This window comes from Hyla sarda, chromosome 4 (assembly GCF_029499605.1).
Source record: "Hyla sarda isolate aHylSar1 chromosome 4, aHylSar1.hap1, whole genome shotgun sequence".
NCBI classification, from domain to species: Eukaryota; Metazoa; Chordata; class Amphibia; order Anura; family Hylidae; genus Hyla; species Hyla sarda.
The window spans coordinates 24,469,635-24,487,363 of record NC_079192.1 but is presented as its reverse complement, the minus strand read 5'-3'; the positions used below and the strand labels follow the sequence as shown (position 1 = coordinate 24,487,363).

At 45.9% G+C, this 17,729-nt stretch overlaps 1 protein-coding gene and 1 long non-coding RNA gene across 5 annotated transcripts in view; one reads left to right on the top strand and one right to left on the bottom strand.

The window, feature by feature from the left end:
• LOC130367634 (uncharacterized) overlaps window positions 1-17,729 on the top strand; it is an 85,228-nt gene that overhangs the window by 46,139 nt on the left and 21,360 nt on the right. For all 4 annotated transcript variants that reach the window (XR_008892115.1, XR_008892116.1, XR_008892117.1 and 1 more), the window contains exon 2: window positions 2,151-2,308. This is a non-coding gene — a long non-coding RNA (uncharacterized LOC130367634). The remainder of the gene's footprint in view (window positions 1-2,150; window positions 2,309-17,729) is intronic.
• LOC130367632 (transmembrane 4 L6 family member 4-like) lies at window positions 359-6,341 on the bottom strand. Its single transcript, XM_056570197.1, has 5 exons — window positions 6,159-6,341; window positions 6,005-6,070; window positions 3,120-3,283; window positions 2,129-2,321; window positions 359-712 (listed from the first exon to the last, which is right to left on the bottom strand). The coding sequence occupies exons 1-4, from the start codon at window positions 6,339-6,341 to the stop codon at window positions 2,132-2,134; spliced, it is 603 nt and encodes a 200-aa protein (XP_056426172.1). The 3' UTR covers window positions 359-712; window positions 2,129-2,131.

The window sequence follows — 17,729 nt, the reverse complement described above, 5'->3', positions numbered from 1 at the left end:
TGGCACTACTGCTCAATAAACAATGAGTATGAAGCACCCGCGGCCCCTCATACATTTGATTAATGGTCATGCTGGTAGTCAGACCTCCACCAATTAGAAATTCTTGCCATATTCTAAGGATAAGATCCATATTACAGTCCTGAACCTCCCCATTGCCCCCTGATTTTTTTCAATGGCTGCATATAGCTAGTCCAGGGCTCATTGTAATGTGTCATTTCTATCCAATGTCCAATGTATCTGCTACCCCTACCCCTACTCCATGCCCCGCTGTAGAGAAAAAGATAAAATTACAGTAAAATAGGTCAATATTTATAGAAAGGAATAAGACACGTGAAACATCCTGTAGCAAAATCTCTGTTTAATCAAATATTTACATCAATATACATGATATATAAAAAAAAAAAATACAGGGCTCAAGTCCTGCAGGAACGCGTGGGAACTAAGTTCCTGCACTTTTTCCACAGCAGGAACACCATTCCCATTAGCAGTAGTTCTGCAGGACCGACCCTTCAGTGGAAATCTTGGGTGAGTTCCTGCACTTTTTTTTTACCCAGAACTTGACCCCTGAAAAAATATATACACGTCATGTGATGAGCCAGTCAGGAACAGTTGGGGTCCCCTTCATTCAGGCCACTACTTTCTCTTGTCTTCAGTGATGAAAAGGGGTTAATTGTGGGCAGGTTGGAGCCCATTTGTTTTGATGGTAATTGGACTATAAAATAAAATAAAATTAATTAATTAATGACTCACACAATGATAAGAGACAACCTTGACCGGGAAATGAACCCCCGACCCTGCTGTAACAAGTTGCCCATGCCAACCACTATATCTTAGATAAACTGGCCCTAGTAAGCAGTTTCCAATATAAATCTAATCAGTAAGACAGTAAATAATGTCGCTACAACACCCACTTACATGTGAGGGACCACGGCATGTGAGGTCACGTATCTGTCCACAATAAAATTAACATTGTCTGATTCTCATTAATCATGAATATTAGGCAAAATATCATATTGAGGTAAACAAGAAAATCCTTTGTGTAGGGTTGGGGGGGGGGGGAGGGGGTGTTAAATAAAACTTTTATTATGATGCCTAATGTGCCCAAGGATATGCCCCTTAGAATAGCTCCCAACATGTTTCTGTCACCACTTGTGGTGACGTCATCAGGGGAGATAATACACAAGATATGTGACTCACAAAGTGATAATACAAGACCCTGAGTATTTGGGAAAATATTAACACAAAAAAAAGGAAAAATGTGCGTATATGGAGGTGCATAAAATGTTACTTTTATTATGTATAGCGTTTAAAAAAAAAAAATAAACGCAAATTGTAGTGCCAACCCAAATAAGTAAGTCGGTACCAATAATACGGTACTTGTGACTGGGCTACCATATCTATAAGTTCTTTTACATTAATTGATGCCAATATGAAAAAGACTCAGACATCAGAAGGGTGTTTGGACACACAAATAATACCCCTATGTGCTCAAGAATAAACCTTCTGGTATTGCCTCCAACCTGTTTCTGACACCACTTTTTGTGATGTCATCAGGGATATAATACACAAGGAAATGTGACTCATTAAGTTAAAACAAAAAAAAACATGAAAATGTTAACACAAAAAAAGAAAAATAATGTGTACAAGAGGTGCATAAAACTTAACTTTTATTATGTATTGGGTTAAAGAACACCACAAATTGATGTGCCAACCTAAATAAATAAGAACTCTACCAATAATATGGTACTTGCAACCAGACATACAAATTTATTTAGTCCAATTTATGCCAATGGTAGAAAGAGTCCGGAAAAATGGGGTTGTTATTTGTGTGTTCGAGCACGCTTCTGATGCCTAACATGCTCCCAACGTGTTTCTATCACCACTTCGTCATCGGGGGGAGATATTACTCAAGGATATGTGACTCACCAAGTGAAAAAACAAAACTCTAAGAATTAGCAAACAGGGAACACCCAGCAACATTTTTTAAAGTAGTTACTAAAGTATTAACGTGCTTCTCTTAACAGTGGCCTGTTCATTATTTGGTCTACAGGGTCTAAAACCAACCAAAGGGCCTTCAATTGGACAGTCCTGATTTCCACACTAGCTATACGTAGCTAAGTTTACATACCCTTTATTCTTTGTTTCGGCAGGTTCCACAGAGACAGCCGAAGAGGCCGTTGAGCATCTGGATAGTGCACAGGACCAGAGAGATACCGGTTGAGGCAATGACCATAGAGAAGAGGATGACGTTGAATTCCACCACATCTTTGGGCAACTGGCAGGTGCTCCACAGGTCTCTATGGAACAGGTAGTTGTTCTCACTGCAGGAGACAAGACAGAGAAAGTGTTAACTAGTAATAGATTGAAGGAACCGTGCAGAAGCAACGTCTCAAGTTCAGTTCATCCCAGTTACAGTAATGAAACACATGGAGGAAGCTGTGCTGGAATAAAACAGATGGTGCTGTAGGACTAATGATGGTGAGTGTAAATGATTTGGGCAAACCTGTAGTGCTTCTTTAATTACCATACATTAACACTATTTTAGCTCCCTTACCTATTACTTATGGAGAGCACCTGCACAGCAGAGCATACAAGGTGATGGCCACTACCCAACGCATTGCATTTCCAAAAGATTTAAAGGGGTATTCCAGGAAAAAACATATATATATATCTCAACTGGCTCCAGAAAGTTAAACAGATTTGTAAATTACTTCTATTAAAAAAATCTTAATCCTTCCAATAATTATCAGCTGCTGAAGTTGAGTTGTTGTTTTCTGTCTGTCAACAGTGCTCTCTGCTGACATCTCTGCTCGTCTCGGGAACTGCACAGAGCAGAATAGGTTTGCTATGGGGATTTGCTTCTACTCTGGACAGTTCCCGAGACAGGTGTCATCAGAGAGCACCTAGACAGAAAAGAACAACTCAACTTCAACAGCTCATAAGTACTGAAAGGATTAATATTTTTTAATAGAAGTAATTTACAAATCTGTTTAACTTTCTGGAGCCAGTTGAGATATATATATATATATATATATATATATATATATATATATTAAAAAAAAATTTTTTCCTGGATAACCCCTTTAAGATAGTGTATTTCATGTGCATGCAATTCTCACCTGAACTCTTTAAGTTCCGAGTCAAATGGTCTTCCCCAAATGGTACCCTGTAGCAATGATATATAGAGACACTGAGGTCCTTTCACCATGCCCACCACAGACACCGCGAAACCATACAGAGATCCAGCAACTCCAATAGCAGCAAAGATTATTGACAGGAACATCTAAAGGAGGGAAGGGAAGAATGTAGTGAGGTCTTCAGCTCTATGTACAAATGTATGTACCAACAACATTCAAGGGAAAGTCTTGGCATCTAGTTTTTGGAGCTCCTGTAAGTGCCAGAGAGAGGGTTAAAGGGGTACTCCCGTGGAAAACTTTTTTTTTTTTTTTTATCAACTGGTGCCAGAAAGTTAAACAGATTTGTAAATCACTTCTATTAAAAAAATCTTAATCCTTCCAGTACTTTTTGGGGGCTGTATACTAAAGAGGAATCCAAAAAAGAAATGCATTTCCTCTGATGTCATGACCACAGTGCTCTCTGCTGACCTCTGCTGTCCATTTTAGGAACTGTCCAGAGCAGCATATGTTTGCTATGGGGATTTTCTTCTGCTCTGGACAGTTCCTGGAATGGACAGCAGAGGTCAGCAGAAAGCACTGTGGTCATCAGATCAGAGGAAATGCATTTCTTTTTTGGATTTCTCTTTAGTATACAGCCCCTAAAAAGTACTGGAAGGATTAAGATTTTATAATAGAAGTGATTTACAAATCTTTTTAACTTTCTGGCACCAGTTGATTAAGTTTTCCACAGGAGTACCCCTTTAACCCCTTAACGACGCAGGACGTATATTTACGTCCTGCGCCGGCTCCCGCGATATGAAGCGTGGTCGCGCTGCGACCCCGCATCACATCGCGTCGGTCCCGGCGCTCATCAACGGCCGGGACCCGCGGCTAATACCACACATCGCTGATCGCGGCAATGTCCGGTATTAACCCTTTAGAAGCGGCGGTCAAAGCTGACCGCCGCTTCTAAAGCGAAAGTGAAAGTATCCCGGCTAGTCAGTCGGGCTGTTCGGGACCGCCGCGGTGAAATCGCGGCGTCCCGAACAGCTTACAGGACACCGGGAGGGAACTTACCTGCCTCCTCGGTGTCCAATCGATGAATGACTGCTCCGTGCCTGAGATCCAGGCAGGAGCAGTCAAGCGCCGATAACACTGATCACAGGCGTGTTAATACACGCCAGTGATCAGCATAGGAGATCAGTGTGTGCAGTGTTATAGGTCCCTATGGGATAACAATGATCAGTATAAGAGATCAGTGTGTGCAGTGTTATAGGTCCCTATGGGATAACAATGATCAGTGTGTGCAGTGTTATAGGTCCCTATGGGATAACAATGATCAGTGTGTGCAGTGTTATAGGTCCCTATGGGAGCTATAACACTGCAAAAATAAAAGTAAAAAAAAGTGTTAATAAAGGTCATTTAACCCCTTCCCTAATAAAAGTTTGAATTGCCCCCCTTTTCCCATAAAAAAAAATAAAACAGTGTAAATAAAAATAAAAATAAACATATGTGGTATCGCCGCGTGCGTAAATGTCCGAACTATAAAAATATATTATTAATTAAACCGCACGGTCAATGGCGTACGCGCAAAAAAAATCCAAAGTCCAAAAAAAGCGTATTTTGGTCACTTTTTATACCATTAAAAAATGAATAAAAAGTGATCAAAAAGTCAGCTCAAAACAAAAATCATACCGATAAAAACTTCAGATCACGGCGCAAAAAAATTAGCCCTCATAGCGCCCTGTATGTGTAAAAATAAAAAAGTTATACGGGTCAGAAGATGACATTTTTAAACGTATAAATTTTCCTGCATGTAGTTATGATTTTTTCCAGAAGTGCGACAAAATCAAACCTATATAAGTAGGGGATCATTTTAACCGTATGGACCTACAGAATAATGATAAGGTGTAATTTTTACCGAAATATGCACTGCGTAGAAACGGAAGCCCCCAAAAGTTACAAAATGGCGTTTTTTCTTCGATTTTGTCGCACAATGATTTTTTTTTTCCGTTTCGCCGTGAATTTTTGGGTAAAATGACTAATGTCACCGGAAAGTAGAATTCGTGACGCAAAAAATAAGCCATAATATGGATTTTTAGGTGGAAAATTGAAAGAGTTATGATTTTTAAAAGGTAAGGAGGAAAAAACGAAAGTGCAAAAACCGGAAAAACCCTGAGTCCTTAAGGGGTTAAAGGGAAATTCCAGGAAAACATTTTTTTTTTTTTTAATATCAACTGGCTCCAGAAAGTTAAACAGATTTGTAAATTACTTCTATTAAAAAAATCTTAATCCTTCCAATAATTATCAGCGGCTGAAGTTGAGTTGTTCTTTTCTGTCTGGCAACAGTGCTCTCTGCTGACATCTCTGCTTGTCTCGGGAACTGCACAGAGTAGAAGAGGTTTGCTATGGGGATTTGCTTCTAAACTGGGCGGTTCCCGAGACACCTGTCATCAGAGAGCACTTAGACAGAAAAGAACAACTCAACTTCAGCAGCTCATAAGTAATGAAAGGATGAAGATTTTTTTTTTATAGAAGTAATTTACAAATCTGTTTAACTTTCTGGAGCCAGTTGATATATATATACATAAAAATAAAAATAAAAGTTTTTTTCCTGGATAACCCCTTTAATCCACCTTTCCCATGGGTGGTATAAACCTACACAGGGACGCACCTTCTACAAAGTTCCTAAACTACTTTAGGAGGGACCACCCTTCAATTTGAGAAGAGAAGAGATGAGTAGATTGGATGAAAGACCAATGGGTCTCCGGTTCATGTTTAGATTTATTAGGACAAGATTTTGAAAACACAAAAAACCAAAAATACTCTGACCCCCCCAAGTCTTGGAATAGCTACTGGTGGTGGCCATGAGTTGTCTTCATACTCACCCCACAGCGGTTATTGCAGCAGCCCTGACGACCGGTAGCTTGGATGTGGATTGCTGGAACTAACACCTGCGTTCAGAAGACAATGGCTTTTAACACTGGTAAAGAGAACCCTAACATCACCCCACCGAAAATATCCAAAAATCTATAGTCTTACCAGGATCCCTCCTCCGATAATCCCTCCAAGGTAAATCACTTCTGGAGTCATGAATTCTCCTGGGTTCTTCACATATTCAGTGTCCCATCCTGGAAAGAATTGGATGATGTTGCAGACGATGGAGATGATGGACAATGGGTACAAGGAGATCCCAATAAATTTCGCACATTTCCCAGTACACATGGTGGTAAAAGACTGAGACTGAGGTGGTAGACTGGGAGAAGATGGAGGAGGCTGGAAGTGAGGGGAGGACAACTGATGGTGGTGCCTTATAGCTCTAGACCCAGCCCCGCAGATAACACCATCTGAGTCACATGAAGTTTGAACTTCATGTGACACACGGAGATAAAGACGGGGACGTCACTTTTTCCAGCAATCCTAGATGACCATAGTGGAAAAACAACTACATTTTTGGGGGGATTTTTTTTTTTATATATATATATAGAATTTGGATTGATGGCTTGGGTTAAATCTTCCTCTAGATCAGCCTTCGGCTGTCCAGGCATGCTGGGAGTTGTAGTTTTGCAACATCTGGAGGCACCCTGGTTGTGAAACACTGCTCTAGATTGTGTGATATACATCTCCTATACCACCTAGTTGAAGTAGAGAAGTATAACCAGGGGCGGACTGACACCACTCAGGGCCCCCGGACCAAATAAAGCAAGGGCATCCAGCAAGACTCCACCCCTGATCCCACCACAGAGGGGTGTAGAGGAGTGTACATGGGTGACAGAGGGGTGTAGAGGAGTGTACATGGGTGACAGATGGGTGTACATGGGTGACAGAGGGGTATAGAGGAGTGTACATGGGTGACAGAGGGGTATAGAGGAGTGTACATGGGTGACAGAGGGGTATAGAGGAGTGTACATGGGTGACAGAGGGGTGTAGAGAAGTGTACATGGGTGACAGAGGGGTGTAGAGGAGTGTACATGGGTGACAGAGGGGTGTAGAGGAGTGTACATGGGTGACAGAGGGGTGTAGAGGAGTGTACATGGGTGACAGAGGGGTGTAGAGGAGTGTACATGGGTGACAGAGGGGTGTAGAGGAGTGTACATGGGTGACAGAGGGGTGTAGAGGAGTGTACATGAGTGACAGAGGGGTGTAGAGAAGTGTACATGGGTGACAGAGGGGTGTAGAGGAGTGTACATGGGTGACAGAGGGGTGTAGAGGAGTGTACATGGGTGACAGAGGGGTGTAGAGGAGTGTACATGGGTGACAGAGGGGTGTAGAGGAGTGTACATGGGTGACAGAGAGGTGTAGAGGAGTGTACATGGGTGACAGAGGGGTGGAGAGGAGTGTACATGGGTAACAGAGGGGTGTAGAGGAGTGTACATGGGTAACATAGGGGTGTAGAGGAGTGTACATGAGTAACGGAGGGGTGTAGAGGAGTGTACATGGGTGACAGAGGGGTGTAGAGGAGTGTACATGGGTGACAGAGGGGTGTAGAGGAGTGTACATGGGTGACAGAGGGGTGTAGAGGAGTGTAAATAGGTAACAGAGGGGTGTAGAGGAGTGTAAATAGGTAACAGAGGGGTGTAGAGGAGTGTACATGGGCGACAGAGGGGTGTAGATGAGTGTACATGGGTAACAGAGGGGTGTAGAGGAGTGTACATGGGTAGCAGAGGGGTGTAGAGGAGTGTACATGGGTAACAGAGGGGTGTAGAGGAGTGTACATGGGTAACAGAGGGGTGTAGAGGAGTGTACATGGGTTACAGAGGAGTGTACATGGGTGACAGAGGGGTGTAGAGGAGTGTACATGGGTAGCAGAGGGGTGTAGAGGAGTGTACATGGGTAACAGAGGGGTGTAGAGGAGTGTACATGGGTAACAGAGGGGTGTAGAGGAGTGTACATGGGTTACAGAGGAGTGTACATGGGTGACAGAGGGGTGTAGAGGAGTGTACATGGGTAGCAGAGGGGTGTAGAGGAGTGTACATGGGTAACAGAGGGGTGTAGAGGAGTGTACATGGGTGACAGATGGGTGTAGAGGAGTGTACATGAGTGACAGAGGGGGTGTAGAGGAGTGTACATGGGTGGCAGAGGGGTGTAGAGGGGTGCACATGGGTGACAGAGGGGTGTAGAGGAGTGTACATGGGTGACAGAGGGGTGTAGAGGAGTGTACATGGGTGACAGATGGGTGTACATGGGTGACAGAGGGGTATAGAGGAGTGTACATGGGTGACAGAGGGGTATAGAGGAGTGTACATGGGTGACAGAGGGGTATAGAGGAGTGTACATGGGTGACAGAGGGGTGTAGAGAAGTGTACATGGGTGACAGAGGGGTGTAGAGGAGTGTACATGGGTGACAGAGGGGTGTAGAGGAGTGTACATGAGTGACAGAGGGGTGTAGAGAAGTGTACATGGGTGACAGAGGGGTGTAGAGGAGTGTACATGGGTGACAGAGGGGTGTAGAGGAGTGTACATGGGTGACAGAGGGGTGTAGAGGAGTGTACATGGGTGACAGAGGGGTGTAGAGGAGTGTACATGGGTGACAGAGGGGTGTAGAGGAGTGTACATGGGTGACAGAGAGGTGTAGAGGAGTGTACATGGGTGACAGAGGGGTGGAGAGGAGTGTACATGGGTAACAGAGGGGTGTAGAGGAGTGTACATGGGTAACATAGGGGTGTAGAGGAGTGTACATGGGTAACAGAGGGGTGTAGAGGAGTGTACATGGGTAACAGAGGGGTGTAGAGGAGTGTACATGGGTTACAGAGGAGTGTACATGTGTGACAGAGGGGTGTAGAGGAGTGTACATGGGTAACAGAGGGGTGTAGAGGAGTGTACATGGGTGACAGAGGGGTGTAGAGGAGAGTACATGGGTAACAGAGGGATGTAGAGGGGTGTACATGGGTGACAGATGGGTGTAGAGGAGTGTACATGAGTGACAGAGGGGGTGTAGAGGAGTGTACATGGGTGACAGAGGGGTGTAGAGGAGTGTACATGGGTGACAGAGGGGTGTAGAGGAGTGTACATGGGTGACAGAGGGGTGTAGAGGAGTGTACATGGGTAGCAGAGGGGTGTAGAGGAGTGTACATGGGTAACAGAGGGGTGTAGAGGAGTGTAAATAGGTAACAGAGGGGTGTAGAGTAGTGTACATGGGTGACAGAGGGGTGTAGATGAGTGTACATGGGTAACAGAGGGGTGTAGAGGAGTGTACATGGGTAGCAGAGGGGTGTAGAGGAGTGTACATGGGTAACAGAGGGGTGTAGAGGAGTGTACATGGGTAACAGAGGGGTGTAGAGGAGTGTACATGGGTTACAGAGGAGTGTACATGTGTGACAGAGGGGTGTAGAGGAGTGTACATGGGTAGCAGAGGGGTGTAGAGGAGTGTACATGGGTAACAGAGGGGTGTAGAGGAGTGTACATGGGTGACAGAGGGGTGTAGAGGAGAGTACATGGGTAACAGAGGGATGTAGAGGGGTGTACATGGGTGACAGATGGGTGTAGAGGAGTGTACATGAGTGACCGAGGGGGTGTAGAGGAGTGTACATGGGTGGCAGAGGGGTGTAGAGAAGTGTACATGGGTGACAGATGGGTGTAGAGGAGTGCACATGGGTGACAGAGGGGTGTAGAGAAGTGTACATGGGTGACAGAGGGGTGTAGAGGAGTGCACATGGGTGACAGAGGGGTGTAGAGGAGTGTACATGGGTGACAGAGGGGTGTAGAGGAGAGTACATGGGTGACAGAGGGGTATAGAGGAGTGTACATGGGTGACAGAGGGGTGTAGAGGAGTGTACATGGGTGACAGAGGAGTGTAGAGGAGTGTATATGGGTGACAGGGGTGTAGAGGAGTGTACATGGGTGACAGAGGGGTGTAGAGGAGTGTACATGGGTGACAGATGGGTGTAGAGGAGTGTACATGGGTGACAGATGGGTGTAGAGAAGTGTACATGGGTGACAGAGGGGTGTAGAGGAGTGTACATGGGTGACAGATGGGTGTAGAGAAGTGTACATGGGTGACAGAGGAGTGTAGAGGAGTGTACATGGGTAACCGAGGGGTGTGGAGGAGTGTACTTGGGTGACAGAGGGGTGTAGAGGAGTGTACATGGGTGACAGATGGGTGTAGAGAAGTGTACATGGGTGACAGAGGGGTGTAGAGGAGTGTACATGGGTAACCGAGGAGTGTAGAGGAGTGTACATGGGTGACAGATGGGTGTAGAGAAGTGTACATGGGTGACAGAGGAGTGTAGAGGAGTGTACATGGGTAACCGAGGGGTGTGGAGGAGTGTACTTGGGTGACAGAGGGGTGTAGAGGAGTGTACATGGGTGACAGATGGGTGTAGAGGAGTGTACATGGGTGACAGAGGGGTGTACATGGGTGTAGAAGAGTGTACATGGGTGACAGGGGGCGTAGGGGGTGACAGAGGGGTGTAGATGAGTGTACATGGGTGGCAGAGGGGTGAAGAGGAGTGTACATGGGTGACAGAGGGGTTTAGAGGAGTTTACATGGGTGACAGAGGGGTGTAGAGGAGTGTACATGGGTGACAGAGGGGTGTAGAGGAGTGTACATGGGTGACAGTGGGGTGTAGAGGAGTGTACATGGGTGACAGAGGGGTGTAGAGGAGTGTACATGAGTGACAGATGGGTGTAGAGGAGTGTACATGTGTGGCAGAGGGGTGTAAAGGAGTGTGCATGGGTGACAGGGGGCGTAGGGGGTGGCAGAGGGGTGTACATGTGTGATAGAGGTGTAGAGGAGTGTACATGGGTGGTAGAGGGGTGTAGAAGAGTGAATATGGGTGACAGGAGGCGTAGGGGGTTACAGAGGGGTGGACAGGCGTGACAAGGTGGTAACAGAAGGGTGGATAGGGGATGGACATGGGTGACAAGGATGTGGTCAGGGGTGGACAATGGAGAGTGAACATCATGGGTGCCAGGGGGATGGACAGGGGTGACAGAGAGGTGGATAGGGGGGTGGACATGCATGACAGGAGGGTGAAAAGGGGGTAAAAGAGGGGTGGACAGGAGTGAGAGAGGGGTGGACTGGGGTGACAAAGGGACAGAGGGGCGAATAGGGGGTGGACATGGGTGACAGAGGGGTAGACTAGGGGGTGATCAGAGGGGTGGATGGGGGGGTGATCATGGGTGACAGAGGGGTGGCCAAGGTGGACATGGATGACAGGGGGGGTGAACAGGGGTGACAGAGGGGTGAATAGGGGGTGGACATGGCTGACAGGGGGGTAGACAAGGGAGACAGGGGCGTGAACAGGGGTAACAGGGGGTCAGAGGGGTGAATAGGGGGTGGACATGGTTGACAGAGGGGTAGACTGGGGGGGTGGTCAGAGGGTTGCCCAGGGGGGACATGGGTGACAGGGGTGGCCAAGGTGGACATGGATGACAGGGGGGATGGACATGGGATACAGGGGGGGATGGACAAGGATGACAAGGGGGTTAAAGGGGTGAATAAGGCTGTGGACATGGGTGACAGGAGGTAGATTGGAGGGTGGACATGGGAGACAGGCGGTGAACAGGGGTGACAGGGGGGTGAACAGGGGTGACAGGGGGTCAGAGGTGTGGACAGGCGTGACAAGGGGGTAAAAGAGGGGTGGACAGGGGTCACAAAGGGACAGAGAGGGGAATAAGGAGTTGAACAGGGGTGACAGAGGGATGGACAGGGGTGGCCAAGGTGGACATGGATGACAGGGGGGTGGAAATGGGAGACAGTGGGGGGGGGGGGTGAACAGGTATGACAGGGGGGTGGAAAAGGATGACAAGGGGGTAAAAGAGGTGTGACAAAAGGGACAGAGGGGTGAATGGGGGATGGACATGGGTGACAGGGTAGACTGGGGCTGGACAGGGGAGGTGGTGAACATGGGTGACAGGGATGGTGGTGAACATGGGTGAATGGGTGACAGGGTGGACAAGGCGGACATGAAAGGAGGGTGGACATGAATGACGGGGGGGGGGTGTAACATAGGCGTGGAAAGGGTACAGTACCTTAAGCAAGCCGGCACAGGGCGCAGTTTGCAGTTCCACGGCATCTTCGGCACCATTTTCGGCTTACTGTGCCGGAGGGGGACGCAGGGGGACGCTGGGTGCGCAGTACGCACGTCCGCTTCCCTTCCCCCCTCCGGCGCTGTGAGTCACAGGCGCACAGGCTGGGGCGGGAAATTATAAAAAAAATTAATTCACACCCAAATCCCGCGGCATCGGGGGAGCACGGCCTGATCTAGGGGTCATGGTCCCCTCTCGCCCCCCCCCCCCTAGCGACGCCACTGGTTCTCCGGGGGGCGGGCCCACCAGCTAAATCACAGACACCGCGGTAGCGGTGCTGGGCTCGGGTGTCACGGGAAATTAAAATATATATATATTTTTTTTTATTTAAAGTGACAGGCGGTGGACAGCGGGCCCCCTTCCCGGCCGGGCCTTAGGACGACGGCCGATTGGACCGGCCTGTCAGTCCGCCCCTGAGTATAACTGCTATATATCCTGACCCCATAGAGAAAGCAGGGGCAGTATACAGATAGAGCTGGAGGGGAGGTATATAACTACTATATATCCTGATCCTTTATAGATAGCAGCAGCAGTATACAGATAGAGCTGGGGGGAGGTGAATAACTTTGATATATAATGATCCCATAGAGATAGCAGCAGCAGTATACAGATAGAGCTGAATGGGAGGAATATAACTGCTATATATCTTGATCCCATAAGGATAGCAGCAGCAGTATACAGATGGAGCTAGAGAAAAGGTGTATAACTACTATATACAGTATATCTGGATCGGATAGAAATAGCAGCAGTATACAGAGAGATCTGGGGGGAGTATAACTACTATATATCCTGATCCCATAGAGAAAGCAGCAGCAGTATACAGATAGAGCAGGAGGGGAGGTGTATAACTACTATATATCCTGATCCCATAGAGGTAGCAGCAGCAGTATACAGATAGAGGGGGAGGGGAGGTATATAACTACTATATATCCTGACCCCACAGAGATAGCAGCAGTATACAGAGATAGCAGCAGTATACAGATCGAGCTGGAGTGGGAGGTATATAACTACTATATATCCTTATCCCATAGACATAGCAGCAGTATACAGATAGAGCTGAAAGGGGAGGGTTATAACTACTATATATCCTGATCCCTTATAGACGGCAGCAGCAGTATACAGATATAGCGGGAGATGAGGTGTATAACTTCAATATATCCTGATCCCATAGAGTTCGCAGCAGCAGTATATAGGTAGAGCTGAAGGGGAGGAATATAACTGCTATATATCTTGATCCCATAAGGACAGCAGCAGCAGTATACAGAGAGAGCTAGAGAAAAGGTGTATAACTACTATATACAGTATATCTTGATCAGATAGAAATAGCAGCAGTATACAGATAGAACCATAGGGGAGGTGTATAACTACTATATATATCCAGATCCCATAGAGATAGCAACAGTATACAGAGAGATCTGGGGGGAGTATAACTTCTATATATCCTGATCCCATACAGATAGCAGCAGCAGTATACAGACAGAGTTGGAGGAGAGGTGCATAACTACTATATATCTTGATCAGATGGAGATAGGGGCTGTATACAGATAGAGCTGAAGTAGAGGTGTATAACTACTATATATCCTGATCCCATACAGATAGCAGCAGCAGTATACAGATAGAGCTGGAGGGGAGGTGTATAACTACTATATATCCTGATCCCATACAGATAGCAGCAGCAGTATACAGATAGAGCTGGAGGAGAGGTGTATAACTACTATATATCCTGATCCCATACAGATAGCAGCAGCAGTATACAGATAGGGGGAGATTTATCAAAACCTGTGCAAAAAAAAAGGTTGCCTAGTTGCCCATAGCAACCAATCGGATCACTACTTTCATTTTGCATAGGCCTTGTTAAAAATGAAAGTAGAGATCTGATTGGTTGCTATGGGCAACTGGACAACTTTTCCTCTGGACAGGTTTTGATAAATCTCCCCCATTGAGCTGGAGGGAGGTGTATAACTACTATATATCTTGATCAGATGGAGATAGGGGTCGTATACAGATAGAGCTGGAGGGAGGTGTATAACTACTATATATCCTGATCCCATAGAGATAGCAGCAGTATACAGATAGAGCTGGAGTAGAGGTGTATAACTGCTATATATCCTGATCCCATAGAGATAGCAGCAGTATACAGATAGAGGTGGAGGGGAGGGGTATAACTACTATATATCCTGATCCCATAGAGATAGCAGCAGTATACAGATAGAGCTGGAGGGGAGGGGTATGTCTACTATATATCCTTATCCCATAGAAATAGCAGTAGTATACAGATAGAGCTGGAGAGGAGGTGTATAACTACTATATATCCTGACCCCATAGAGATAGCAACAGCAGTATACAGATAGAGCTGGAGAGGAGGTGTATAACTACTATATATCCTGACCCCATAGAGATAGCAACAGCAGTATACAGATAGAGCTGGAGAGGAGGTGTATAACTACTATATATCCTGACCCCATAGAGATAGCAACAGCAGTATACAGATAGAACTGAAGTAGAGGTGTGTAACTACTATATATTTTAATCCCATAGAGATAGCAGCAGCAGTATACAGAGCTGAGTGGGGAGGGGTATGGAAGCTAGCAGGAGGGGATCTGAAAGGTGATGATGTCATCCTGCAGTTTACAGAAAGTCAGCTGACCCAGGACTGACTACTTCCTCTGACACACATCAAGAACGGTAACTTTGTGAGAGTCAGACTGATGATCAAATGACCCAGTTACAATAATAAAAACACACGAATGCAACTGTGCTGGAATGAAACAGAAGGTGCTGTAGGACTAGTGATGGTGAATGTGCATGATACTAGCAAACCTGGAGTGCTTCATGAATTACCAAGTAAGAATGTTAACACTACGTTAGTTCCTTATGGAGAGCACCTGCACAGCAGAACATAGCGAGCCACTTCCATCAAATTCAAGTTCAGAGTCACATGGTCTTCCCCACAGGGGACCCTGTAGCAATGATACATAGAGACACTGAGGTCCTGTCACCATGCCCACCACAGACACCGCGAAACCATACAGAGATCCAGCGACTCCAAAAGAATATTGACAGGGAAGGGAAGAATGTAGTGACGTTTGAACCTCATGTGACGCCGAGAGAGACAACACTTTTTCCATCACTCCTAGATTACCATATGGGAAAAACTTTTACATTTTTGTGGAATTTTCTCATATTGGATTGATGGTTCAGGTTAGATCTTCCTCTAGATTGTGTGGGCTTTCCATCCTCCCCTAACAAATTGTCAAGCGGGAAATGGGAACAACTATCGAAACCACCAAAACCTTGTCTTGTTATAAATATCACAATCTTAGTCTAGTGCTACAAAGATAGACCCTTGTGGAGAGATGGTCAGATGATTGTCAGCTTCAGGCTAGGTTTCCACATAGGTTTCTTCCTGGCGTTTTTTGAATATCTGAGCCAGAGCCAGAAATGTATTCAAAAGGAATGGGAAATATAAAGGAAGGACTTATACTTTTCCTTCTGACTGGATCCACTTCTGGCTTTGGCTCAAAAACAACAGTGGCAGTTTAAAAAAACAAAAACACACCAAAAAAAAAACCTGTGTGGAAACCTAACCTCATTGCTGGTTGTTTGACCTCATTGGTTGTTGTCTCTTGTTGGACCTCATTGCTGGTTGTCTCCTGTTGGATCTCATTGGTTGTTGTTTCCTGTTGGACTTCATTACTGGTTGTTTCCTGTAGGATCTCATTGGTTGTTGTTTCCTATTGGACCTCATTGCTGGTTGTCTCCTGTTGCACCTCATTGGTTGTTGTTTCCTGTTGCACCTTATTGCTGGTTGTCTTCTGTTGGACCTCATGGGTTGTTGTCTTCTGTTGGACCTCATTGGTTGTTGTCTCCTGTAGGATCTAATTGCTGGTTGGCTTCTGTTGGACCTCATTGGTTGTTGTCTCCTGTTGGACCTCATTGGCTGTTGTCTCCTGTAGGATCTCATTGCTGGTTGTTTCCTGTTGGACCTCATGGGTTGTTGTCTTCTGTTGGACCTCATTGGTTGTTGTCTTCTGTTGGACCTCATTGGTTGTTGTCTCCTGTAGGATCTCATTGCTGGTTGTCTTCTGTTGGACCTCATTGCTGGTTGCCTCCTGTTGGACCTCATTGGTTGTTGTTTCCTATTGGACCTCATTGGTTGTTGTTTCCTATTGGACCTCATTGCTGGTTGTTTCCTGTTGGACCTTATTGCTGGTTGTCTTCTGTTGGACCTCATGGGTTGTTGTCTTCTGTTGGACCTCATTGGTTATTGTCTCCTGTAGGACCTCATTGGTTGTTGTCTCCTGTAGGATCTCATTGCTGGTTGTCTTCTGTTGGACCTCATTGCTGCTTGTCTTCTGTTGGACCTCATTGGTTGTTGTCTCCTGTTGGACCTCATTGGCTGTTGTCTCCTGTAGGATCTCATTGCTGGTTGTTTCCTGTTGGACCTCATGGGTTGTTGTCTTCTGTTGGACCTCATGGGTTGTTGTCTTCTGTTGGACCTCATTGCTGGTTGTCTCCTGTTGGACCTCATTGGTTGTTGTTTCCTATTCGACCTCATTGCTGGTTGTTTCCTGTTGGACCTTATTGCTGGTTGTCTTCTGTTGGACCTCATGGGTTGTTGTCTTCTGTTTGACCTCATTGCTGGTTGTCTTCTATTGGACCTCATTGGTTGCTGTCTCTTGTTGGACCTCATTGGCTGTTGTCTCCTGTAGGATCTCATTGCTGGTTGTCTTCTGTTGGACCTCATTGCTGGTTGTCTTCTGTTGGACCTCATTGGTTTTTGTCTCCTGTTGGACCTCATTGGCTGTTGTCTCCTGTAGGATCTCATTGGTGGTTGTCTCCTGTTAGACCTCACTGGTTGTTGTGTTCTGTTGGAGCTCATTGGTTGTTGTCTCCTGTTGGACCTTATTGCTGGTTTTCTTCTATTGGACCTCATTGGTTGTTGTCTCCTATTGGACCTCACTGCTGGTTTTCTTCTATTGGACCTCATTGGTTGTTGTCTCTTGTTGGACTTCATTGGTTGTTGTCTCCTGTAGGATCTAATTGCTGGTTGTCTTCTGTTGGAGTTCATTGCTCATTGTCTTCTATTGGACCTCATTGCTTATTGTCTTCTGTTGGGCCTCATTGGTGGTTGTCTTCTGTTGGACCTCATTATTGGTTGTTGTCTTCTTTTGAACCTCATTGGTGGTTGTCTTCTGTTGGACCTCATTGGTGGTTGTCTTCTGTTGGACCTCATTATTGGTTGTGGTCTTCTTTTGAACCTCATTGGTGGTTGTCTTCTGTTGGTCCTCATTGGTGGTTGTCTCCTGTTGCACCTCATTGGCCCTGTAGTAGCGGCATCTATTATGATGTCCTGGGCACAATGAAAAGGTTACTCTGGTAATTTGATAATAGTTTGGGACCCATACAATTTTTGGGGCTTGCTTCTACGGAACATATCCAGCCTTGACAAGCCATACTTCAACTAGGTAACAAAACTCCTGCTGTAATTTATACAGCTCAAAAAAATAAAGGGAACACTTACACAACACAATGTAACTTCAAGTCAATCACACTTCTGTGAAATCACACTGTCCACTCAGG

Excerpts from the sequence above, each read along its gene's own strand:
- LOC130367632 (XM_056570197.1), bottom strand. The coding sequence starts at position 6,341 with ATGTGTACTGGGAAATGTGCGAAATTTATTGGGATCTCCTTGTACCCA. Across the intron at positions 3,284-6,004 it reads GCTGCAATAACCGCTGTGGG|ATGTTCCTGTCAATAATCTT; the intron begins GTGAGTATGAAG and ends TCCCTCCTTTAG. Across the intron at positions 2,322-3,119 it reads TCGGAACTTAAAGAGTTCAG|TGAGAACAACTACCTGTTCC; the intron begins GTGAGAATTGCA and ends TGTCTCCTGCAG.